Source organism: Callithrix jacchus, chromosome 22 (genome assembly GCF_049354715.1).
Source record: "Callithrix jacchus isolate 240 chromosome 22, calJac240_pri, whole genome shotgun sequence".
Lineage (NCBI taxonomy): Eukaryota > Metazoa > Chordata > Mammalia > Primates > Cebidae > Callithrix > Callithrix jacchus.
In genome coordinates this window covers 22,471,194-22,496,975 of record NC_133523.1, presented here as the reverse complement: position 1 = coordinate 22,496,975, position 25,782 = coordinate 22,471,194, and the positions used below count along the sequence as shown (strand labels likewise).

Sequence of the window (25,782 nt, the reverse complement as noted above, 5' to 3'; positions counted from 1 at the left end):
TGGTGGATCACCTGGGGTCGGGAATTCAAGACCAGCCTGACCAACATGGTGGAACCCTGTCTTTATAAAAATAAATAAATTTTAAAAAGATGATTGATGCAGAGATATGGCACAAGTCCCTCTGTAGAAGGAACCCAGGGGAGGGTCTCACAGTTTATATATGTTGGGGCCAGTAATATGTCTTCTTGTGCAAAATATTCTGGGCCAAGGTAAAAGAAAAGAGTCACATAACCTGAATGCAGAACTTAGCAATATGTCACAATGCACCCTGTGCACAGTGCCAAGGCAAGAAAAAAAACCTCACAGCACCTTTATTCCTGATTTAAAGTCCATGTCTTGTAAGAGTCTGTGCGTGATTGGTGCTTATACTCACACCGTCCCCCACACCACAGAAGACAACAGATAACCACAGGCTGATCATTAGGACCAAGGCCAAATAACAAAATAAGTTGGCTTTAGTCTATTTTCTCCTTATCTAAATATTTCAGGTTAAGACTGTGGCCCCATCATTCTTTTTTTATTTTTTATTTTTTTTGAGACATAGGGTCTCCCTATGTTGCTCAGGCTGAAGTGCAGTGGCTATTCACTGGCACCATCCCACTATTGATCAGCACGGGAGTTTTGACCTGCTCCGTTTCTGACCTGGGCCGATTCATCCTTCCTTAGGCAACCTGGTGGTCCCCGCTCCCGGTAGGTCACCATATTGATGCCGAACTTAGAACCCGATCGGCATAGTGCACTACAGCCCAGAACTCCTGGGCTCAAGCGATCCTCCCACCTCAGCCTCCCGAGTAGCTGAGACTACAGGCATGTGCCACCGCGCCCAGCTGTGGCCTCAGCATCCTTTTTTCACTGTCTGATGTTTGGAATTAAGGTGAGCAACAGGTGGTCAGCAGTGGATAATAACCACAGGTAACCGCAGGTCCTCCTCTGGTTATTTTATTCTTTTTGTCCTCTGTTCATTCTGTGGTCACTGTTTCTTTCTCCGAACTGAAGAGATGTTGGTAGAGAGAGGCTGTCCCCTCCCCTCTGGCAAAAAAGGAATGCTCAGGCTCTTCACCCACCAGACATCAGAGCTGCACTTTAATGTGGCAGCTATTGGCGACATGTGGCTACTGGGAGCCTGGAATGTGGCTGGTCGGAATTGCAATGTCCTAGAAAGGTAAAATACAGAGTTATTTTCAAAGATTTAGTTCCGTATACATGTGTATGTGTGTGTATGTGTGTGTGTGTGTGTGTGTGTCTATGTGTGTGTTTCATTAATACTTGCATTTTGCATCCATATTACTTTGGATATATTAGGTTAATTAGATTGTAACAATCAATTCCACTGTATTTTTCTTTTTAAAGTTTGACTACTAGAAAATTTTTATTTATTTATTTATTTATTTTTTTGAGACGGAGTTTTCGTTCTTGTTACCCACGCTGGAATGCAATGGCGCGATCTCGGCTCACCGCAACCTCCGCTTCCAGGGTTCAGGCAATTCTCCTGCCTCAGCCTCCTGAGTAGCTGCGATTACAGGCATGCGCCACCATGCCCAGCTAATTTTTTTGTATTTTTAGTACAGACAGGGTTTCACCGTGTTGACCAGGATGGTCTCGATCTCTTGACCTCATGATCCACCCGCCTCGGCCTCCCAAAGTGCTGGGATTACAGGCGTGAGCCACCGCGCCTGGCCTGACTACTAGAAAATTTAAAATTCACGTATGGCTCACATTTGATTTCAGAGAATTGTCTCTTTTTTTTTTCTTTGCTTTTCACTCCCTTGCAAAAAGCCTCTTTTTTTTAAATTCTCAAGCTCCCTACTCAATGGACCAGAAGCCACCAAGGTCATAAAATCTGAAATTCTAAAATAATACTTACATTATTTTTATTTGTGAGTAGCCGAATATCATTTGTAAATGTACATGATCTTATACACAAGGTTAAATGCAAATACCCTCTGGGATGGGCTTGGCTCAGTTAAAAAAAAGAAGCCCTGGCTGCAAAGGCTGCAGCTTAGGCTGTCACTCTTCATTCAGCCCAGAGTCTGAGCACGTCTTCTGTCACTCAGGCCCTGAAGGGTCGGGACCTTAAACGTTATCCAATCAGAAACCCTGGGCTGGGAACCGTCCAATCAGGCATGCAGCTGGAACAGACAAGATGGCTTCCGGAATTTGGCGGCGCCTTTGTGTCTCCCTGCAGCTGGAGGTCTAGGTCTCACTTTCTCTGCTGTGTCCTCTCCTCCTAGAAGCCCAGCCTCTGTGGCGTTGCGACCTGAATAAATTGGGAGATCCGCAACTAAGACGGCGGGACCCTCTGGAAGCCTAGAGATGGTGAGAGTGCTGGATGCGACATCCCGAAAGAGGGAGGGGCTGGTTGAAATCGCGGGGGGGGCGGGGAAGGGGCTGTGGCGGGACTCAGGCCTCCCCGCAGTCAGCTCCACAGTCTGCGCCTGGAGTTCTCCGGAGTTCTGCTTGCCGAGCTCGGCCTCCGCCCCCTTCAGCCATAAGATGGCGGCTTCGCTGACTGCGGGCCCCAGGCGTCCTGTCTCTTCCCTGGGCAGTGACTGTGCCCTGGCCTGGAGCCATCTCTGGGCAGCTCGGCATCCACAGGGCGGTGTCTCTCCCAGATTGTGCAGGGACCACGGGAGGGTCAACGGGGGAGAATCCTGATTCAGGGTGCGGGTTCATGAATGCGAAGAGCTTTGGTCCGGGGGTTCCCAGTTCCTCTTTTCACCTATTACAAATTTATGAGAGTGTCGGGCGCAGTGGCTCACGCCAGTGATGTTGCACTTTGGGAAGCCGCGGCGGGCGGATCACCTGAGATTAGGACTTCGCGATCAGCCTGACCAACATGGTGAAACCCCGTCTCTATTAAAAATACAAAATTATCAGGGCGTGGAGGCACATGCGTGTAATCCCAGCTACTCGGCACGCTGAGGCAGGAGAATCGCTTGAACCCGGAAGGTGGAGATTGCGGTGAGGCAGGATCGCGCCATTGCACTCAAGCCTGGGCAACAAGAGCGAAACTCCGTTTAAAAAAAAAAAAAAATTATGGGCATCACCGCGAAAATTTAGAAGAAATTTAATCAAAGTGTGATGCAAAAACTGTGAACCACCCAGCTGTGGTTTGTAGTTTGTGGTTTATGGGAGCAGCTTGAAGGAAAGACTTTTAAAGGTGCACAATGAAGAAAACAAAATTAAATAATTGGTTAGGGACAGTTACATTGTTGCTTGATTTGTACGATTAAGGTATACTTTTTCTGCTTATGTGATCAGAGGTTAACTGGCAGTTTATGGTTGGTTAAGCCTGAATTTTGTTTCTCTCAATCCAGTAATTTACGCAAAAAAATGCATTTGAATTAAGAGTTTTTAAAAAGTAGGAACCCAGGAAATAGAGAAACCTCAGTTTAATTGCCTGCTACTTAGTTATTTTCACACTCCATAGGGGACGAATTTTCCCCCGCATTTTTCAGTTTGGGTCTCAAGTCTACCCCTCACCTCCCATTCCTCCAGTCTGTGACTTGTAGTAAAATACTAAATTTTCAGTTTCTTCTCACATGCTCAAATGCCAACGTCCCCTTTCTAATTCACATGATCAACTGTTTGTCTTTTATTATTATTATTGTTTTTTGTTGTTGTTGTTTTGTTTTAGAGATGGAGTTTCGCTCTTGTTACCCACGCTGGAGTGCGATGGCGGGATCTCGGCTCACCGCAACCTCCGCCTCCTGGGTCAGGCAATTCTCCTGCCTCAGCTTCCTGAGTAGCTGGGATTATAGGCACAAGCCACCATAGCCAGCTAATTTTTTGTATTTTTAATAGAGACGGGGTTTCACCATGTTGACCAGGATGGTCTCGACCCTCTTGACGTCATGGTCCACCCGCCTCGGCCTCCCAAACTGCTGGGATTTCAGGCGTGAGCCACTGCGCCCAGCTATTACTGTTTTTTGAGATGGAGTCCCACTTTGTTGCCAGGCTGGAGTGCAGTGCGGTGTTGGGATCTCAACTCATTGCAACCTCCAATTCCCAGGTACAAGCGATTCTCCTGCCTCAGCCTCCTGAGTAGCTGGGATTACAGGTGCATGCCACTGCAGCCAGCTAATTATTTTTTTTTTTTTTGGTATTTTTAGTAGACCATGTTGGTCAGGCTGCTGTCTAACTCCTGACCTCAGGTGATTCACCTGCCTCTGTCTTCCAAAGTGCTGGGATTACAGGTGTGAGCCACCGAGCCCGGCCTGAGTTGTATCTTTTACAATAAACTGGTAAACATAACTCCAGTGTTTCACTGAGTTCTGTGAGTTAGTCTATTACATTACTGAACTTGAGGAATGTTCTGGGAGTCCCCAATTATTAAACAGTGGCTCAGAAGCGTAGATCAGCCTATGAAGTTTGCGACTGGCATCTGTAGTAGAGACAGTGTTGTGGGACTGTGCTCTGAATCAGGGTCTGTGCTGACTGTGTGGTGTCAGAATTCAAATGTTGGACAGTGAGTGTTGGAGAAATGCTTGGTGTTCAGTAAATGACACATTTTGTGCCAGAAAAAAGAGATCACAGAGGCCTTCCCTGGAATGGAACTCTGCGTGCCTGGGATGGGAGGCTGTGCTCTCCTGTACACAAGCTGTCACACTGCTCATTGTCCTGTGATTTCAGGTCTCCTCTAAGAGGACAGAGATCTGATAAGAAACCCCACTTTCCCACAGCTGCCTTCACAAGATTTTCACCCACTTGCAAACATACCCACAAGACATTGACGTGCCCACAACCTTCCCAGGACTAGGCACCACCTTCAGAAAATTCACATCATTTTTGATCCCAGTGCTTCTTGCCAAAACCATAAAAAAAAAAATGGTTACAAGTCTCCTGGAACATCCCCACCAGCAGACACTGAATCTGCAGCAGTAATGTGATTTCTCCACCATCCTAGGGTTCTGGACCAACTGTTCATAATCCCATCTGCCTGCATGGACACACAAAAAAATTAGAATGCAGCCCCACCTAAGCCACTGTTTGTAGTACAAACCAGTCCTTCAGCCTATATTGCACTCTCCCCACCCATGGAGTTTTTAGTTTTAAGTTTTTTTTTTTGGTTCATGGGTACATCTGTAGGTTTGTTATATAAATAAAATTGTGTCATGGAGGTTGATGTGCAGATTTTGTCACTGAGGTACTAAGCATGGCGCCAAACCAGTATTTTTTTCTGATTCTCTTTGTCCTCCTGCCCTCACTCTCAACTAAGTCTCAGTGTTTGTTGTTCTTTTCTTTCTTTTTCTTTAGATGGGGTTTCACCATGTTGATCAGGCTGGTCTTGAACTCCTGATCTCAGGTGATCTGTCCGCCTTGGCCTCCAAAGTGCTTGGATTATAGGCGTGAGCCACCATGCCTGGCCTGTTATTCTTTTCTTTGTGTCAGTGTGTTCTTATTATTTAGCTTTTTCTTATTCTTTTCTTTTCTTTTTTTTAAGGCAGAGTTTTGCTCTTGTTGCCCAGGCTGGAGTGCAATGGCTCAATCTCGGCTCACTGCAACTTTTGCTCCTGGGTTCAAATGATTTTCCTGTCTCAGAATTCTGAATAGCTGGGATTTCAGCATTCTGAATAGCTGGGATTACCGGTACCCACAACCATGCCTGGCTAATTTTTGTATTTTTAGTAGAGACAGCATTTTACCATGCTGGCCGGGCTGGTCTCGAACTCCTGACCTTGTGATCCACCTGCCTCGGCCTCACAAAGTGCTGGGATTACAGATGTGAGCCCTCAGCCAGCTATTTATAAATGATAACATGAATTTGGTCTTCTGTTTCTACATTAGTCTTTTAAGGATAATGGTCTCTAGCTCCATCCATTTTGCTACAAAAGAAATTATCTTGATCTCTTTTTATGGCCACACAGTATTTCGTGATATTTATTTGCCATATTATGTTTTTATTAAATTATTGTATTTTATTTTTGGAGACAGAGTTTAACTTTGTTATCCAGGCTGGAGTGCAAGTGGCATGGTCTCGGCTCACTGCAGCCTCAACCTCCCGGGCTCAAGCAATCTATTTTTTTTTCCTTTGAGATGGAGTCTTGTTCTATCACCTAGGCTGGAGTGTCCTATCTTAGCCTTCCAAGTAGCTGAGATTACAGGTACCTGCCACCAGGCTAATTTTTGCTTTTTTTTTTTTTTTGAGATGCAGTCTTGCACTGTCACCCAGGCTGGAGCGCAATGACTCCATCTCAGCTCGCTGCAACCTCTGCCTCCTGTGTTCAAGTGATTCTCCTGGCTCCCGAGTAGCTGGGATTACAGAGGCCCACCACCACACTCGGCTAATTTTTTTTTTGTATTTTTAGTAGAGATGAAGTTTCACTATGTTGGCCAGGCTGATCTCAAATGCTTAACTGCGTGATCTGCCTGCCTCGGCCTCCAGAAGTGCTGGGATTACAGGCATGAGCCACCACACTTGGCCTAATTTTTGCATTTTTAGTAGAAGTGGGGTCTCTCCACCTTGGCCAGGTTGGTCTTGAACTCCTGACCTCAGGCTGTTTACCTTCCTCGGCCTCCTAAAGTGCAGGTGGCATACATCTGGCCAGCATCTGTTGTTTTTTTTTTACTTTGTATAATGGCCATTTTGACTGGTGTGTCGATGGTATCTCATTGTGATTTTCCTTTGCATTTCTCTAATTAGTATTGAGCATTTTTAATTTTTATTTTATTATTTATTTATTATTTATTATTTTTTTTTGAGTTGGAGTTTCACTTTTGTTACCCAGGCTGGAGTGCAATGGCGTGATCTTGGCCACTGCAACCTCCGCCTCCTGGGTTCAGGCAATTCTCCTGCCTTAGCCTCCTGAGCAGCTGGGATTATGGGCACGTGCCACCATGCCCAGCTAATTTTTTGTATTTTTAGTAGAGACGGGGTTTCACCATGTTGATCAGGATGGTCTCAAACTCCTTAACTCAGGCAATCTGCCCGCCATAGCCTATCAAAGGGCTGGGATTATAGGCGTGAGCCACCGCACCCAGCCTAGTAATGAGCATTTTTTAATATTCTTTTTAGCTACTACATGTATGTCTTTTGAAAACAGGCAAAAAATTGCTCATGTTTTTTGCCTACTTTTCTTTTTTTTCTTTTTTTGTTTTTTTGAGACAGAGTTTTGCTCTTGTTGCTCAGGCCAGAATACAATGGTGTGATCTTGCCTCTCTTCAATTCACCTCCCAGGTTCAAGCTATTCTCCTTCATCAGCCTCCCAAGTAGCTGGAATTTTAGAGGCATAAGCACTACCACGCCTGGCTAATTTTGTATTTTTAGTAGAGACAAGGTTTTACCATGGTGGCTAGGCTGGTTTCGAACTTGGGACCTCAGGTGATCCATCTGCCTGAGCATCCCAGAGTGCTGGGATTACAGGAGTGAACCACCATGCTCAGTCACCTACTTTTTAATGAGATTGTTTATTTCTTGTAAACTTACTTAAGGTCATTATGGATTCTGGTTATTAGACTTTTGTCAAAAGCATAGTTTGCAAATATATATATTTTTAAATTCTGTAGGTTTTTACTCTGTTAATAGTTTTCTTTTCTGTGAAGAAACTTTTTAGTTCAATTAGGTCCCATTTGTCAGTTAGTTGCAATAGCTTTTGGTATCGTCATTATAAAATTTGCTGGTTCCCACGTCTAGAATGATATTTCCTAGGTTATCTTCTACAGTTTTTTATAATTCTAAGTTTTACATTTAAGAATTTATTCATCAGGTTAACTTTTGTATATGTTGTAAGGAAGGACTCACTCTGTTGCCCAAGCGGGAGTGCAGTGTTGCAATCTCGGCTCACTGCAACCTCCACCTCCCGGGTTCAAGTGATTCTCCTGCCTCAGCTTCCTAAGTAGCTGGCACTACAGGCATGTACCACCATACCCGGCTAATCTCTGACTTCTTTAAGAAGTGTTTAAAAAAAAAGAAGAAGAAGAAGTCTTTTGTGGCCGGGCGCCGCGGCTCACGCCTATAATTCCAGCACATAGGGAGGCCCAGCACATAGAGAGCCTACAAAAATTAGTAGGCCTCTGTACATTAACAATATCCAAGCCAAAGGCCAAATTTAAAATACAATCCTATTTATAATTGCCACAAAAAAGAATAAAATATCTAGAAATATAGCTAAATAGGGAGATGAAAGATCTCTAGGACAAGAATTACAAAACATTTCTTTTCTTTTTTTTTTTTTTGAGACAGAGTTTCACTCTTGTTACACCCAGGCTGGAGTGCAATGGGACGATCTCGGCTTACCACAACCTCCACCTCTTGGGTTCAGGCAATTCTCCTGCCTCAGCCTCCCGAGTAGCTGGGACTACAGGTGTGCACCACCACGCCCAGCTAATTTTTGTATTTTTAGTAGAGATGTGGTTTCACCATGTTGACCAAAATGATCTCGATCTCTTGACCTTGTGATCGACCATGTTGATCAGGATGGTCTCAATCTCTTGACCGCGTGAGCCACTGTGCCCGGCCAATCTCTCTCTTCTTAAAGAATTTAGATTATATGTAGATATTTTTCTCTGCTTTTTAAATATGTGTATATCACATTAGCAGCTAAATAAACCTTTTGGCATTTTTTTGTGACTCAGGATTGCTTTTCTTTTTTTTTTTTGAGATGGAGTTTTGCTCTTGTCACCCAGCCTGGGGTGCAATGTCTCGATTTCGGCTCACTACAACCTCCGCCTCCAAGGTTCAAGCAATTCTGCCTCAGCCTTCCAAGTAGCTGGGATTACAGGTGCCCACCACCATGCCCAGCTAATTTTTACATTTTTAGTAGAGATGGAGTTTCACCACGTTGACCAGGCTGTTTCCAAACTCCTGACTTCAGGTGATACATTGTCTTAGCCTTTCAAAGTGGTGGGATTACAGGCGTGAGCCAGTGTACCTGGCCTGACTCAGGATTTTTTTGTTTTTCTTTTAACAAATCCTGCCTCAGGTTTATTTGTACAAATAGCACAGGAGGACCTTAGCCCCATGCAGATGGCAGCCCCCGGGGGTTGCACCAGTCCTGTCCTCACATTGGCAGACAGAGATATCTACTCTGAAGCCTTTGTAGGGGCCTGGGCACCTTCGAGAGCCTGAGCTGGAACTGAAGCTGGAGCTGCAGCCTGGGCCTTGGTTTGATCCTTGACCTTGGCCTTGACCTTTGGTCAGCAGAGCCTGAGCCTCTTGGCAATGCCTGCAGGAGCTCTCTTCCCAAGCTTGTGGTGGGCAATGTAGGCAAGTCGATCCAGCTTGCGGCTGACACCCTTTGGGATCTTGGGCTTTAACAAGGGCCTTGATGGCCTCGGCATGTGCACTCATGGCCTTGGCATTGTTGGCCTGCATCTTCTTTAGGCCCTTCTTGTTGTCCTTCTTGGCAAAGCATATGTTCCTCGGGAACTTGGGGTCCACTCCCTTAAGAGATTCGTATCTTTGTGATCAAGGTTTCTTGATACCATTTCTGTGCCATTTTTGGGACTGGTGGTGTGTGGTGTGGTTCTTGGACTTGGCCGTGTCTGCGCCTAGGACCGGAAGAGAAAGGAGCCGCAGAGCAGCATGGGAAATAGGGTCAACAGCACTGGAAAGTATTACTCGACTCAGGATTTTTTTTACCTAGGACCTCAGATTAATTCCTTGTTTTTATTTTGGCAAAGGTTTATATTTTTAGTATTAGTCTTTTAAAGTAGACACAGATTTGTTCAGACTAAAGCTCATTTTAAGAGTACACAGAGGTCTTAAGATGGCTGCTGGGCTGCCGCTTCCTGACAGAAGAAAAGATGTGGAGTGGGCTGCTACCTCCTGGCCTAAATGAAAGTGATGTTGAGTCAAACTCTGAAGATGAAGCTACGTTGGAGAACTCTGTACTGAACTTACAGGAAGATAAAGAGGATGGGAGCATCAGTAAAACAGAAATCACAGATTTCTCAACAGATGAACCAAAAACTGAAATGGAGTCAAATGTAAATGCCTATGAAGAGTGTCCTTCTGGAATTCCCATAGATATGTGGAATAAATTTCAAGAATTGCATAAAAAACATTCTGAACAGAAAAAAACAACCTCAAGATTCAGAGGGGAAAAAAGAAAACGCTCCAGAAAAGATAAATTGAAGAATGAGAAAAAATTTCATAGTGAAGAGTCCTCAAATGAAACCCAGTGGAAGAAGCTTACTCAGTATTCTGGAGTCAATGATAGATTTGACCCTCCTGTTAAAAGGAAAAAAGTTGAGAAGTCAGGCCTTGAAAAGAGGATAGACCAGGCTGTGGGTGAGTGGAATGTTGAGAAGGCTGAGGAACTTAGCAACCACCTAGCTACTCGAGAGCTTGGTGTCAAAATTGCCAAAGCAGTTGCCTGCCACAACTTTGTAAAATCCAAAAAGGAGGTTGAAAATTCACAGGCTGCCCAAAAAAAGAAGAAACTCGCATGGGGGTTTGAAGCAAAGAAGAGATGGGAAACCAAAAGCAACATGGGATATATGTAACTTGCCAGAGTGCTTCAAGACATTTGTACTCAAATGCTCAATTTCCTGAGAACGTTTTCCTGCCTATGTTAAATATGTCAGAAAATTTATAGAGCTAGAACACAAGCATAAAATTTGGGATTTTGATTATCAGCTCTTTTCAATCTTTCTCTAAGGACTTTGTCCTATTGCAGTGAATAAAATGAAGCATTCTGTTATTTATATAAGAAATGTAAGAAAATATATGGAAAGGAGAGGATAGGATTTTGTTTATCTATTTGTATGGACCCACAGTATAAAATCAGTTTTGCTGCTTTTGGTTTAGTATAGTCAGTGTGCTTCTTGTACTTTCTTCTTATTTTGAGACAGAGTCTCACACGCTCTGTCACCTAGGCTGGAGTGCAGTAGCATGATCTTGGCTCACTGCAACCACTGCCTCCGGGTTCAAGTGATTCTCATGCCTCAGCCTCCTGAGTAGCTGGGATTACGAGTGAACGCCACCACGCTCGACTAATTTTTTTTTGTATTTTTAGTAGAGATGGGGTTTTGCCATGTTGGTTAGGCTGGTCTTCATCTCCTGGCTGACCTCATATGATCCACCTCCCTCAGTCTCCCAAAGTGCTGGGATTATAGGCATGAGTGACCATGCCGGCCTTGTATTTTCTTATCTGTACCCAGTGTAACTATATGTTTACTGGAACTGTGTTAAGATTGACAATTGTTTATAATGGATTAGTCTAAATGCCAAAAAGTGTCAGTTGATACTATCTTTACAAATGACTTGACCTTAATGTTATAAAAGTAGTTACTGATTTTTTATTGGAGGCAGACTTGATATTTCAGAATTGTATAGTAAAAGCAATTTATTAATTTTGGTGTACTTTCAGATAAACTTGCAATAAAGAAAGGGCCAAATGTAATATTTGGAAGATGATTTAAATTCAAACAAAAGAGTACACAGAAGCTTTGCACAAAGATAGAATTCAACCTAACAATACAGAATAATATAGATTAAGAGATAAGTTTCTTTAACAGAAAACTGATAATCCAAGGTCATTATATTTATAGGCCGAAGTACTTACCACTGCAAAAGCAAATAGATACAGTTCAGTGTATAAACTCAACAGTGAAGTCTGTAGTTGTACTTTGCTTTCTATTACATCAGAATAATTAGTGTAGTATGTGCAGACAACTTGCATTTATATAAATTAAACAGTATTTTATATGATAGTATTTATACAATAGTATGGACATAAGGCCACAGTATTTCCTTCAAATAAATCCTTTAAGGTCATTTGAATATTGTTTTTCATACTTTTAAAGTATGAAGTTTTAACTGAATTATGGCTATAGACAATTTTTAAAAATCTTTCATTGTGACTAGTACATTAAAAATATTTATAATTAGATATATCTATATCCAAAGAAAATTTACTACCAAATTGTTAACAGTAGATATTATTCTGATATGCTTAATTTATCCAATATGAATAATTACAGGTAAGCATGATTTTAATGTCATTTCATCCTAAATTGGAATGCTGTTATTACAGGACAAATAAACAAGGGCACAGTGGCCACTGAAAAACCGCAATAGCTCTTGTTAGCTCTGTTGCAAGCTCAAATATATTCCACTATGTGAACAAAATCAGATTCCAATTATTCTATGCTTATAGACATTCTCAGTTGTGTTTCAGTGTAGATCTCCAATTACAAGAATAGAAGATGAAAGCAGCAGAGATGAAAGAGAAAGCTTATTAAATTCTGCCGAGAATGTTTTCTCCTTTTATATAATGCTCACGTGTCTCATGCTGAGAGTAGCTGTGCACTTTGAGTGTAATCCTTTGAAGGGAATCTTTTCTGGCTAACTTGATCAGTCTTATATCTAATCTGAGAATTTTTTTAAAGATGCTTTTAACTTTCTTATTCTCAATATAATTTTTTTTTTTTTTTTTTTGTGACAGAGTTTCACTCTTGTTACCCAGGCTGGAGTGCAATGGTGCGATCTTGGCTCACTGCACCCTCCGCCTCCTGGGTTCAGGCAATTCTGCTGCCTCAGCCTCCTTAGTAGCTGAAATTACAGGCACGCGCCACCATGCCCAGCTAAATTTTGTATATTTAGTAGAGACGGGGTTTCACCATGTTGACTAGGATGGTCTCAACCTCTTGACCTTGTGATCCACCCACCTCGGCCTCCCAAAGTGCTGGGATTATAGGTGTGAGCAACCGCGCCCGGCCTCTCAATATAATCTTTCTCAGAACTGAGGGCTGTTTTTCTCTCCAATGCTCTGGCTGGCTGTTTCAGAGACCCTATTACTATCCTTTGGTGTCTGTGAATGAGGTGGGCTGTCACAGCAAGAACTCTTGGAGCTATCTCTATCTTGACTCATGCTGGAAATCCAGCAGTATTTTTCCATGTATGCTAATTGGCTATATTCAATAATAATTTTTAAAAACTCTTTTTTTTGCCGGGCGCAGTGGCTCAAGCCTGTAATCCCAGCACTTTGGGAGGCCGAGGCGGGTGGATCACAAGGTCAAGAGATCGAGACCATCCTGATCAACATGGTAAAACCCTGTCTCTACTAAAAATACAAAAAATTAGCTGGGCATGGTGGCACACGCCTGTAGTCCCAGCTACTCGGAAGGCTGAGGCAGGAGAATTGCCTGAACCCAGGAGGCGGAGGTTGCAGTGAGCAGAGATCATGCCATTGCACTCCGGTCTGGGTAACAAGAACGAAACTCCATCTCAAAAAAAAAACCAACTCTTTTTTTTTTTTTAAAGAGAAACCAAGGCTGAAGCATTGCTCTCAGTTCCATTATTCTGAAAGTGAAATTTTACCCAGGAGGCCTGCAGGTTGTTTTGCTGCTGCTCAGGCTTCACTCTGACGTGGCACTGGAGTGCTGATGTGGCAATTAGTCTTCACGTAATGTCAGCTTCCAACTGTGAGCCCTGTGCTGTGCTGTGGGCTGTGTTTCAGTGGCAGATGATGGGGTCTAGAGAGGACACTAGCCATCACGAGAGGGCAAGCAGGAGTATTGGAGCCCAGTGCTCAGGAAGTAGAGAGCCATTGCTTTAAAATGTAAGTAGATGCTGGGTGCAGTGGCTCACGCCTATAATTTCAGCATTTGGGAGGCGAAGGCTGGTGGATCACCTGAGGTCAGGAGTTAGAGACCAGCCTGGCCAACATGGTGAAACCCCATTTCTACTAAAAGTACAAAAAATTAGCCAGGTGTGGTGGTGTGTACCTGTAATCCCAGCTACTTGGGAGGTTGAGGCAGGAGAACTGCTTGAACCTTGGAGGCTGAGGTCACAGTGAGCCGAGATCGCACCACTGCACTCCATCCTGGGTAGGTGACAGTGTAAGACTCTGTCTCAAAAAACAAAAGAGGCCGGGCGCGGTGGCTCACAGCTGTAATCTCAGCACTTTGGGAGGCAGATTCGGGCGGATCACAAGGTCAGGAGATCAAGACCATCCTGGCCAACATGGTGAAACCCTGTCTCTACTAGAAATACAAAAAATTTGCTGGGCATGGTGGCATATGCCTGTATCCCAGGTACTCAGGAGGCTGAGGCAGGAGAATTGCTTGAACCCAGAAGGCAGAGGTTGCAGTGAGCCGAGATTGTGCCACTGCACTCCAGCCTAGCGCCTGGCGACAAACCAAGACTCTGTCTCAAAAAAAAAAAAGAAAAGAAAAATGTTTTTATTACTGAATATAGCCAATTAGCATACATGGATGGTTTCTCCAATTACCAGGTGAATTGAAGATAAACTATGTATGATGTGGTGCTGTAAATTATTTTATGTGTAGACTATGATAACCATCTTTCTCATCTCTTAGGCAGATTGGCTGTGATGCATGGCACATTCTAAGTTATTTGTATAATAAAATAGTTTTCTTTCTGTTCTATCATTGCGGAGTTCCTCTGGCTGAAGAAAAAAAAATTTTTTTTTTTGAGACTGCGTCCCTGCTGTATTGCCCAGGCTGGAGTAGAGTAGCATGATCTTGGCTTATTGCAACCTCTACTTAAGTGATTCTCGTGCCTCAGCCTCCCAAGTAGCTGTGATTACAGATAGGCACCACCATGCCCAGCTAATTTTTGTATTTTTAGTAGAGACAGGTTTCACTGTGTTGGTCAGGCTGGTCTGGAACTCCTTGACCTCATGATCCACCCAGCTCGGCCTTCCAAAGTGCTGGGATTAAAGGCGTGAGCCACCACGCTCATCCAAAAATTTGTATTATTTTTTCTTTATTTTATTTTAAGTTCTGGGATACATGTGTAGAATGTGCAGCTTTGTGACACAGGTATACATGTGCCATAGTGGTTTGCTCCACCTGTCAACCTGTCATCTAATTTTAATCCCCACATGCATTAAATGTTTGTCCTAATGCTTTTTCTCCTGTTGCCCCTCACCCAAAAAATTTTCTTTTAATGATATTTTCCAAACATTGTCTAGAATGACCAGATATGAAATAAACATATAAGGTGCCAACCAGGATCTACTCTGGAGTGGCCTTACCCTCTCAGGCTTCCAGTCAAGTCCCAAATTCACTGCAAAGTGCTGCTCACAGGCAGAATAATATCTGCCTATTTGGTATTTGTAGTTTTCTACGGTCACTTCTAGAGGGGCTAGACCAGATTCCTACAAACTTCACAGGGCTGCAATCAACCATTTAACCTCTTTCAGTTACCTGTCTTCAGAGCTGAAACTGATTAGAGACCATGGGGCTTACAAACCCAATTAGAGTAACATGAATGCACTGAGTATTTCCAGTTCCTCCTATTGCTGAAATGTCCACAAATGTGCAGGTAACCCCTGCTGATACTCTATCCAGAATCTAAATCTGCAGCTCCAAATTCTGAATCTAGGTCTAGAGATTTAGAAAATTAAGAAATTCAAATCTGAGAAATGCAGGTCATTTTAGTTGTTAAACTTGAAGAGACTTTAAAATGAGAGCACAATTATTCCTTCCCCTCCTTTCAACTGTGTATTCATCCCTTTTTTTTCTTTTTCTTTTCTTTTTTTTTTTAAAGATGGGGATTCACCATGATGGCCAGGCTGGTCTTGAACTCCTGACCTCAGGTTATCCACCCACCAAAGTGCTAGGATTACAGGTGTGAGTCACAGCGCCCAGCCTGTGTATTCATCTCTTGAAACTATTTGCTATTGCCACCAGTAGCTGTGAATGAAAATAATAATGACACTGGACACTCTAAACCTTAATGATGTACATCCAATGAATAATTAATGTTATTTGCGTAAAGAAGAATTTCTTTTTTTTTTTTTTTTTGAGATGGAGTTGCGGTCTTGTTACCCAGGCTGGAGTGCAATGATGCGATCTCGGCTCACCGCATCCTCCGCCTCCGCCTCCTGGGTTCCGGCAATTCTCCTGCCTCAGCCTCCTGAGTGGCTGGGATTACAGGCACGTGCCACCATGCCCAGCTAATTTTTTGTATTTTTAGTAGAGACGGGGTTTCACCATGTTGACCAGGATGGTCTCGATCTCTTGACCTCGTGATCCACCCACCTTGGCCTAAGAATTTCTGACAAACAGCTTTGTACCAGCCCAAAGAAGGGCCAGTCTCTGTCCTCTTTTTGCCTTTACAAATCTTGTAACATGTGGTAAACAAAGTATAGCTTTCAGGCAACTTGAATCTTTGCTTTCATGTTATAATCCTCAAGCTTGGTCCCCACAAAAAGCCGTCTACTTATATTTATGTTGCCTCAGCTTTTTCTTTTTTGATAGAAATATAATTCCCTTTGGCCGGGCGTGGTGGCTTACGCCTGTAATCCTAGCACTTTGGGAGGCCGAGGTGGGTGGATCACCTGAAGTCAGGAGTTCAAGACCAGCCTAGCCATTATGGTGAAACCCATCTTTAAAAAAAAAAAAAAAAATCATTCCCCTTTATAGGGGAGTGTTTGCTAGTTAGCAGTTCTCTTTCTTTCCAGATGGCAGCGTGAGTACGAACCATAAAGAATGCATATTTTAAATCTGTATAGATGTTAAGGTTTTTTTTTTTTTTTTGTCCCAGTATTAGTGCTCGAGTAAGAGCACTAATTTCAGCCTTTTGTGCTGATGGTGGGGGGCAATGGCTGGGCTTCAATCGTGTTATAATTTGCTATTCATATTCAGCTTGGCGTGTCCCATTTGACACAAAACTACTGCTATCTGTACACCAGTCATCCTCTCAGAATCTGGGAGAGGCTGGTCTTTTAAATCAGGCCAGCTAACATATGTGTGTGCAATGACCTGCTTGCAGGAATGATCTGCTGTTGGGCCTGTGGGCAGCAATAAAAGTGAATTCAGTGTGTTCCAGATTTTAAGGGTTACATCTGGATCGCCTAGAAGCATGGCCTGGTGTTTGGTTAACCTTTCCCCTGTCATCCAGCTGTGTCCCCTTATCTGTAAGACTGACTTTACCTGATGGGGGTTAGAACTGCCAGTGGTTGTCCTAGGGTGATGTTAGTGGCTTCCTCCACTGCAGTAACAGTGGCTGCTATTGCCTGAAGGCAACTTGGCCATCCCAAGGTCACTCTGCCCAACTTCTTTGACAAATAGTCAGTTCGTCTGGGTTCTGATTCTAATTTCTTGGCCAGCACTTCCATAGCTATGCCCCTCTTCTCTGCTACATATGGGGAGAAGGGCTTAGTTAGGTCTGGGATGCCAGGAGTGTGAACCTGGGTGAGCCTGTTTTAACTTGACAAAAGCTTCTCTAATTTTGGGGGTTTATTCTGTTAGCTCATTTTCAGACCTTCTTGCTGCTTCATAGTGAGGCTTTGCTATGAGTCCCAAAATTTGTATCTATATTTTGCAAAACTTGGCCATTCCCAAAAAAGAACAATGCTGCTGCTTGGTTTTGGGAACTCCTAGATTACCTATGGCTTACACTTGTTCTGGAGACATTTTCCAGGATCTGGGTGTTAACAAATAACCTAAATATTGTACCCACTGGAGAATAATCTGTGCCTTCTTTTTGGATGCTTTGTATCCCATCTGCCAGGAAATTAAAAGTTCTTATAGTAGTTTGGTCAGAAAGCTCTTGGATTGGGCTACAGAGAAGGTCATCCACATAGTGAAGTATACGCCCATTCTTGAGTTTCAGACCCCTCAGATTTCTCTGTAAGACTTGGGCAAAAAATAGGGGCTATCTAGGCCAGGTGTGGTGGCTGACGCCTGTAATCCAAGCACTTTGGAGGCCAAGGCAGGCGGATTACCTGAAGTTGGGAGTTCAAGACCAACTTGACCAACATGGTGAAACCCTGTCTTTAAAAAAAATTTAAAAGCCGGGCATGGTGGCTCAAGCCTGTAATCCCAGCACTTTGGGAGGCCGAGGCGGGTGGATCACGAGGTCAAGAGATCGAGACAATCCTGGTCAACATGGTGAAACCCCGTCTCTACTAAAAATACAAGATATTAGCTGGGCATGGTGGCGCTTGCCTGTAATCCCAGCTACTCTACTGGCTGAGGCAGAATTGGCTGAACCCCGTAGGAGGAGGTTGCGGTGAGCCGAGATCGCGCCTTTGCACTCCAGCCTGGGTAACAAGAGCAAAACTCCGTCTCAAAATATTATAATAATAATAATAATAATATTTTTTAAATGGGCTATTTCAAAAGCCCTGAGGGGGAGCACTGCCCAAGTGTATGTTTGTTTTTTTCCTGGTGTTAAGATTTTCTTTTTTTTTTTTTTTTGAAACGGAGTTTTGCTCTTGTTACCCAGATGAGTGCAATGGCATGATCTCGGCTCACTGCAACCTCTGCCTTCTGGGTTCAAGCAATTCTCCTGCCTCAGCCTCCTGAGTAGCTGGGACTACAGGCGCGCACCACCATGCCCAGCTAATTTTTTTTTGTATTTTTAGTAGAGACGGGGTTTCAGCTTGTTGACCAGGATGGTCTCGATCTCTTGACCTCGTGATCCACCCGCCTCGGCCTCCCAAAGTGCTGGGATTATAAGCGTGAGCCACCGCACCCGGCCAAGATTTTCTCATTTAAAACAAAAAGAACAATTTTGCACCCCTGGCATCTGATCCACAAAGGTATATGAATCTGCCACCAATGGATGAATGGAAATAAAAGCCTCATTACTTATTCTGAGGTCTTATACTAACCGGTATTTCCCCAAAGCCTTTAAAACAGGCAGGATGTGGGTATTTCAGGGAGCCTTACAGGGAGGGTTTTAAGAGCCCATGGGTAAGTAATACCTCAAGTATGGATGCCAGACCTTTTCTTGCTTTCTGCTTAGTATGGATATTGTTTTAAATTAGGAAAATAGGCTGGGCATGGTGGCTCAATGCCTGTAATGTAAGCAATTTAAAGGCCAAGGCGGGTGGATCACCTGAGGTCGGGAGTTCAATACCAGCTTAACCACCATGGTGAAACCCCGTTTTTTATATATATATGTGTGTGTGTGTGTGTGTGTGTGTGTGTGTGTGTGTGTGTGTGTGTGTGTGAAATTAGGAAAATAGCAGAGGTCTTTGGTCTTTAAGCTGTATTTTGACTGGCACTGTGGTTTTAGCCTTCCCTGGTTTTCCAGTATACCATGCCATCAGGTTGAGTTGTTTATCAATGTGCCTGGGACATTGTATTTCTGACTGTTAGCAATTTCACCGAGTGATGCTTAAATTATAGTAGTGCCCCTATTTGAATCATGATATCTTTTCCAAACAAGGAGATTGGGCAGCTTGGTACTCATAGAAATTACTGTTGGAATTTTTTTTTCTCAAATTGACAAATCAAAAGAGGAGTTTAAAATTTTGTTTCTGGCTTTCCCTCCCGTAGCACTCATGGACCAGGAGGAAAGGTTTTTTGTATAAGCAGTAAGGTCAGAGTAATTTGCCCTTGTATCAAAGAAAAACTGAATTTGAGTGTCCATGACATCCAGAGTTACCCAGGGCTCCTCAGTTGTAATTGCAATGTTCCTGGACAGGGGCAGTGAGCAAGACCCTGGGTCCCTTCAGTCTTCATCTAATTCCACCTTTTGCACTGCTAGAGTTTTGTCTGACCTGCCCCTGGTGGCACGGGGCAGTTAATTCTTCAAAGATAATGACTGTTGCCTTTGCATTGATGGCAGGGACCTGGCAGGGGCATAGTACATCCCTTTGCCCAATACCCACTTTTCTTGCATTTGAACCAAGAGCCTACGCTGGCTTTATCTTTATGGCCCTTCAGATTTCTCTTAGATGCTCTTGGAGCATTCAGCACATCACCAGTGATGGCTGCCATATATTTGGCTTGCCAGTTTTCTTCACTCTGTTTCTTTTTCCTTCCTTCAGGTAACAAGTGTTAAACACCCATAAAGATGGTATCAAGAAGCTGATTTTGATTAGTCTGTGGCTCGATCTGTAGCTTGTGGAGCTTATGTCTAATGCCTGGGGCAGATTGGCTAATAAAATGCTTTGCCGTTAGTATGTTTCTTTCAAGAGAGGAAGAGAGTAGATTAGTGCTTATTTACTTATTTACTTACTTACTTGTTTATTTTGAGACAGAGTTTTGTTCTTGTTACCCAGGCTGGAGTACAATGGTGTAATCTCGGCTTACGGCAACCTCCGCCTCCTGGATTCAGGCAATTCTCCTGCCTCAGCCTCCTGAATAGCTGGGATTACAGGCACGTGCCACCATGCCCCCCTAATTTTTTTATATTTTTAGTAGAGACGGGGTTTCACCATGCTGACCAGGATGGTCATGATCTTTTGACCTCGTCATCCACCCGCCTCGGCCTCCCAAAGTGCTGGGATTACAGACTTGAGCCACCACGCCCAGCTTTTCTTTCTTTTTTTTTTTTTTTTTTTAATTTGAGACTGAATTTGGCTTTTGTTACCCAGGCTGGAGTGCAATGGTACGATCTCGGCTCACCGCAACCTCCGCCTTCTGGGTTCAGGCAAGTCTCCTGCCTCAGTCTCCTGAGTAGCTGGGGTTACAGGCACACACCACCATGCCCAGCTAATTTTTTTGTATTTTTAGTAGCGATGGGGTTTCACCATGTTGAGCGGGATGGTCTCAATCTTTTCACCTGTGATCCATCTGCCTCGGCCTCCCAAAGTGCTGGGATTACAGGCGTGAGCCACCACGCCTGGCAGATTAGTATTTTTTTTTTAAAGGCTTCTTCCAGTTTGCCATAAAACATGGCTGGATTTTTCTTCTTCCTTTGTGTAACCTTCCACTCTTTATCATAATTTTCTGCCTTAGTTATTTCCTTTATTATTCCTCCAAGGAGAGCCTCAAGAAATTTGGCCTGGTTGTTTATTACCACAGTGGTGTTACGATTCCAATTAGGATCAATAGTGGGAAGTGTTTCTGGGCCTGAGTGATTGCCCTGAAGGGTTCAGGTGAATAATTTGTCCACTTTCTGGTTGGTGGCCCCCAAAGATATGTCCCTTTTCTGAAGGGATGCAACAGGTTGCTAGAATAAATTGAACATCTCTCCATGAGAGATCAGTTTGAAGCACATCTGCAAATTTTCTAAGATTCTCAGAATAGCTTCCTAGCTTCTCCTTACAGTGTTGTGTGTCAGTTACAGAGAAGGGGGCCTGCATTGGGACTGGCCCTGCAGCTCCTGCTACCCTGTGGAGTAGCAAGGCTGGAGAGAGAGTTCAATATAGTACTCCCTCTGAGTGTGAGGTTACCTTAGTGGGGTCCCCAGTGTTTGCTCCTGGGTTTTAGACTCAGGAGCACTTGTTAAGGGGCTGTGTAAGGATGGTCACTGCTCACCCTGAAAACCATGTAGGCCTGTGAAAGAAGGTCATCTATAATATCTACTTCTGCCTAGAACTTGCCTTTGGTGTGTGGGTTTTGGGAGTTTCACAGATTGTTGGGTTTTGGTATAAGGTCATGAAGGGCTGTACATGAGATTTCTGACCATTTGCCCTGCCTCTTGCAATATAGGCCTAATTGCAGGATAGTGTCATAATTAATGCTACCATTGACTGCCCATTGTTCTAAACTGGGCAGCTCATAATAGGACCAGGCAGTATTGCAGAAAAAATATTATACATTTTATCCCGCTTTAAGCAACCCTTTAACTCTCTTAGGCAATAATACATTTCCTTTCATAAGTCGCTTCCCCCTCCACCATGCACCTCGAAGGCCACCTGCAACATGCCTGGACCCTCTGACTTACATAATCTTTTTGCATAGCTTGGTAGGTTTTTTTGGTCATAGCCAGTTGAGTGGGTGAAGGGAAGACGTTAGCATAAGAAGAAGGTTTAAGTCTCTTGAAATGTGTGGGTTCACCCAGGTTGAGCTGCCACTGCCGACTGTTTAACATGTAGGGATCTGGGACTATAACTGGAAAGTTGAGAAAGTCTTTCTCCCTTCTGGGGAGAAGAGCAACATCAGCATTGATAGGGAACTTGTTTACGCATTCATGGTTGGGCACAGCGGCTTATGCCTGTAATCCCAGCACTGTGGGAGGCTGAGATGCATGGTCACTAGAGGTCGGGAGTTTGAGACCAGCCCGGCCAACATGGTGAAACCCTGTCTCTACTAAAAACATAAACACACATACACACAAACACACACACACACACACAATTAGCCGGGGGTGGTGGAAGATGCCTGTATAATCCCAGTTACTCAGAAGGCTGAGGCAAGAGAATCGCCTGAACATGGGAAGTGGAGGTTGCAGTGAGCTGAGATCATGCCACTGGACACCAGCCTGCAGTGAGATGAGATCTTGCCACTGGACACCAGCCTGCACTGACAGAGTGAGACTCCATCTCAGAGCAACAAACAAACAAACCCTTCCTGACCCCTTCCTAAGTTTGAAGAATTACATCACAGAAAGTGGGGCCACAGTTTCCAAGTATGTTTTAAGCTCATTAAAGCTTTAGAGGCAATACTTAGCTAAGTGGTTATCAACCCAGGTTTCTTTTTTAATTTTTTTTTTTTTTTGAGGTGGGATCTTGCTCTGTGTCCAGGCTGGAGTGGTGTAGTGGTGCAATTTTGGCTCACTGCCACCTCTGCCTCCTGGGTTCAAGTGATTCTCGTGCCTCAGCCTCCCGAGTAGCTGGGATTACAGGCATGTGCCACCATGCTAGGCTAATTTTTGTATATTTAGTACAGATGGGGTTTCACCATGTGGGCCAGGTTGGTCTTGAATTCCTGACCTCAAGTGATCTACCTGCCTCAGCCTCCCAAAGTGTTAGGATTACAGGCGCGAGTCATGATTCCCAGCCCAGCCCAGGTTTCCAGTTAAGATTACATGACCAAGTTGCAGAAATATCTTCTTACATCCTATTTACAGGTCTGTTTATTGTCCTGGGTGGAGGTGGCATCTTTTTTTGTTGTTGTTTTTTGTTTTTTGAGACAGTCTTGCTCTGTTGCCCAGGCTGGAGTGCAGTGGTGTGATCTCGGCTCACTGCAACATTCACCTGCTAGTTTTAAGCGATACTTTGCCTTCCCAAGTAGCTGAGATTACAGGCCCACATCATTATGCACAGCTAATTTGTATATTTTTAGTAGAGTTGGGGATTTTACCATGTGAGCCAGGTCTGTCTCAAACTTCGGACCTCAAGTGATCTGCCCACTTTGGCCTCCCAAAGTGCTGGGATTACAGGGTTGAGCTACTGTGCCCAGCCCAGCCAAGGTTTTTTTTTTTTTTTTTTTTTGATATGGTGTCTTGCTTTGTTGCCAGGCTGGAGTGCAGTGGCATGATCTCAGCTCATTGCAGCTTCTACATCCTGGGTTCAAGCAATTCTTATGACTCAGCATCCTTAATAGCTGGGATTACAGGCATGTACCACCACACCCAGCTAATTACTTTTTTTGTATTTTTCTATATTTTAAAAAGATGGGTTTCACCATGTTGGTCAGGCTGGTCTTGAACTTCCGACCTCAGGTGATCCACCCGCCTCGACCTCCCACAGTGCTAGAATTACAGGCATGAGCCACCAGGCCTGGCCACTTTTTTTGTATTTTTTAAGTAGAGATGAGGTTTCACCATGTCGGCCAGGTTGGCCTCGAACTCTTCACCTCATGACTTACCCACCTTGGCCTCCCAAACTGCTGGGATTACAATGGTGAGCCACTGCACCCAGTCCATGTTGTTTTAATTAAATGCCTCATGTGACTCTAAGGTGAGGCCAGAATCAAGTACGTGGGGTTCAAGATACATTCATTAGAATTAAGTTTCACCTCTGCACTAAAGAATCAGAGGGCTGGTTCTGTTTGGTTTGGTAGTGACAGGAAAGTGTGACCCATATTTTCATTACTGTAGAAGAAATTACTGGTGTCCATGGCAGAAGAGGGCACCTGAGGACCAAAAAGAAACTTTTGGGCAAGACGCAATGGCTCACGCCTGTAATCCCAGCACTATGGGAAGCCGAGGTGGGCGGATCACAAGGTCAAGAGATCAAGACCATCCTGGTCAACATGGTGAAACCTTGTCTCTACTACAAATACAAAAATTAGCTGGGCGTGGTGGCACATGCCTGTGGTCCCAGCTACTCGGAAGGCTGAGGCGGAAGAATCCCTTGAACCCAGGAGGCAGAGGTTGCAGTGAGCCGAGATTCACCACGGCACTCCAGCCTGGCGGTGGAGCAAAACTCCATCTCAAAAAAAAGAAAGCGAAGAGAACGATCCAAGATGGCCGATTGCTAACATCCCGGGATTGCAGCTCTCAGCGAAGGCGCAGAGAACTAGAGGACGCCACACTTTCAGACAAATTCTGGTGGCTCGCGGAGCAGAAGATCCCCCAGTGGAGGAAACACACGGGTGGCCAGCGCGACTCTCGTAGCCGGCGCAGCGGTTCCACCGGCACCTCAGCGTGGCAGCGCTCGGAGCAGAGTAAACAGGTTCGGAGGACCCACAAGGGCCCCAGAAGGACACCAGAGCCCGGCGCAGCGGCTGCGACGGCACCTTGGCGTGGCAGCGCTCGGCGCAGAGTAAACGGGACCGGTTCCCCTTCTGACCGAGGTTTGGAGCCCCAGGAAGGCAGAGTTGCCCATTACGGACACAAGAAGGAAGCCAGACAGGAGAATCCTGGGCAGAAAAGCACCATCAGTTTTAACGCCGCTGCTCTGGCCCTGGGAACTAACAACCTGGACGTCCACTCAAGAGACCTAATCTGAAAGTTGGTAATTTCAAAGACGACAGGAGGATAAATTTACAATGACGGGAAGAAACCAGCGTAAAAAAGCTGAGAATACTCAAAGTCAGAACGCCTCTCCCTCTAAAGATGATCACAGTTCCACATCAACAATGGAACAAGGCTTGATGGAGAACGAGCGCCTCCTGATGACAGAATCACTCTTCAAGGAATGGATAATAACAAACTTCTGTGAGTTAAAAGACCATGTTGTAGCCCAACGTAAAGAAACTAGGAACTTTGAAAAAAGGTTTGATGAAATCCTATTGAGAATAGACAACTTAGAGCGGAGTATGAGTGAATTAATGGAACTGAAGACTACAATACAGGAACTCCTAGAAGTATGCACAGGTTTAAACACTCGAATTGTTCAAGCAGAAGAAGGGATATCAGAGGTCAAAGTCCAACTTAATGAAATAAAACGTGAAGAAAAGATTAGAGAAAAAAGGATAAAAAGGAATGAGCAAAGTCTCCAAGAAATGTGGGACTATGTGAAAAGACCAAATTTACGTTTGATAGGTGTACCTGAATGCGACGGAGAGAATGAATCCAAGCTGGAAAATACCCTTCAGGATATTATTCAGGAAAATTTTCCTAAACTAGCAAAGCAGGTCAACACTCAACCCCAGGTAATACAGAGAACACCACAAAGATATTCCTCAAGAAGAGCAACCCCAAGGCACATAATCGTTAGATTCACCAGGGTTGAAACGAAGGAGAAAATACTAAGGGCAGCCAGAGAGAAAGGTCAGGTTACCCACAAAGGCAAGCCTATCAGACTTACAGCAGATCTCTCAGCAGAAACTCTACAAGCCAGAAGAGAGTGGGGGCCAATATTCAACATCCTCAAAGAACAGAACCTTCAGCCCAGAATTTCATATCCAGCCAAACTAAGCTTCACAACTGAAGGAAAAATAAAATCTTTTATGAACAAGCAAGTACTCAGAGATTTTATTACCACCAGGCCTGCTTTACAAGAGCTTCTGAAAGAAGCATTACACACAGAAAGAAACAACCAGTATTAGCCTTTCTAAAAATACACCAAAAAGTAAAGAGCACCAACATAAAGAAGAATTTACACCAACGAATGGATAAAACAGCCAGTCAACATCAAATGGCAGTAACCCTAAATTTAAATTGACTAAATTCCCAATCAAAAGACACAGCCAAAACCCAACAGCATGTTACATCCAGACCTGTTTCACATGCAAGGATACATAAAGACTCAAAGGGATGGAGAAAGATTTACCAACCAAATGGAGAGCAAAAATAAA

The 25,782-nt window shown here is 44.0% G+C and overlaps 1 protein-coding gene and 2 pseudogenes across 2 annotated transcripts in view; 2 read left to right on the top strand and 1 right to left on the bottom strand.

The window, feature by feature from the left end:
• The first annotated feature begins 2,140 nt into the window (after positions 1–2,140).
• On the top strand, positions 2,141–12,073 carry LOC103790444 (protein FAM204A pseudogene; annotated as a pseudogene). The gene is made up of 2 exons (XR_013530937.1): positions 2,141–2,316; positions 8,183–12,073. The product of XR_013530937.1 is annotated as a protein FAM204A pseudogene (transcript).
• The window catches only part of LOC108590234 (uncharacterized), an 87,610-nt gene continuing 63,968 nt past the window's right edge, over positions 2,141–25,782 (top strand). The window contains 1 exon segment of the mRNA XM_078359885.1: positions 2,141–2,316. Within this exon segment, the coding sequence (XP_078216011.1) occupies positions 2,314–2,316 (3 nt within the window). The 5' untranslated portion in view covers positions 2,141–2,313.
• LOC128930516 (large ribosomal subunit protein eL29-like) lies at positions 9,022–9,682 on the bottom strand (annotated as a pseudogene).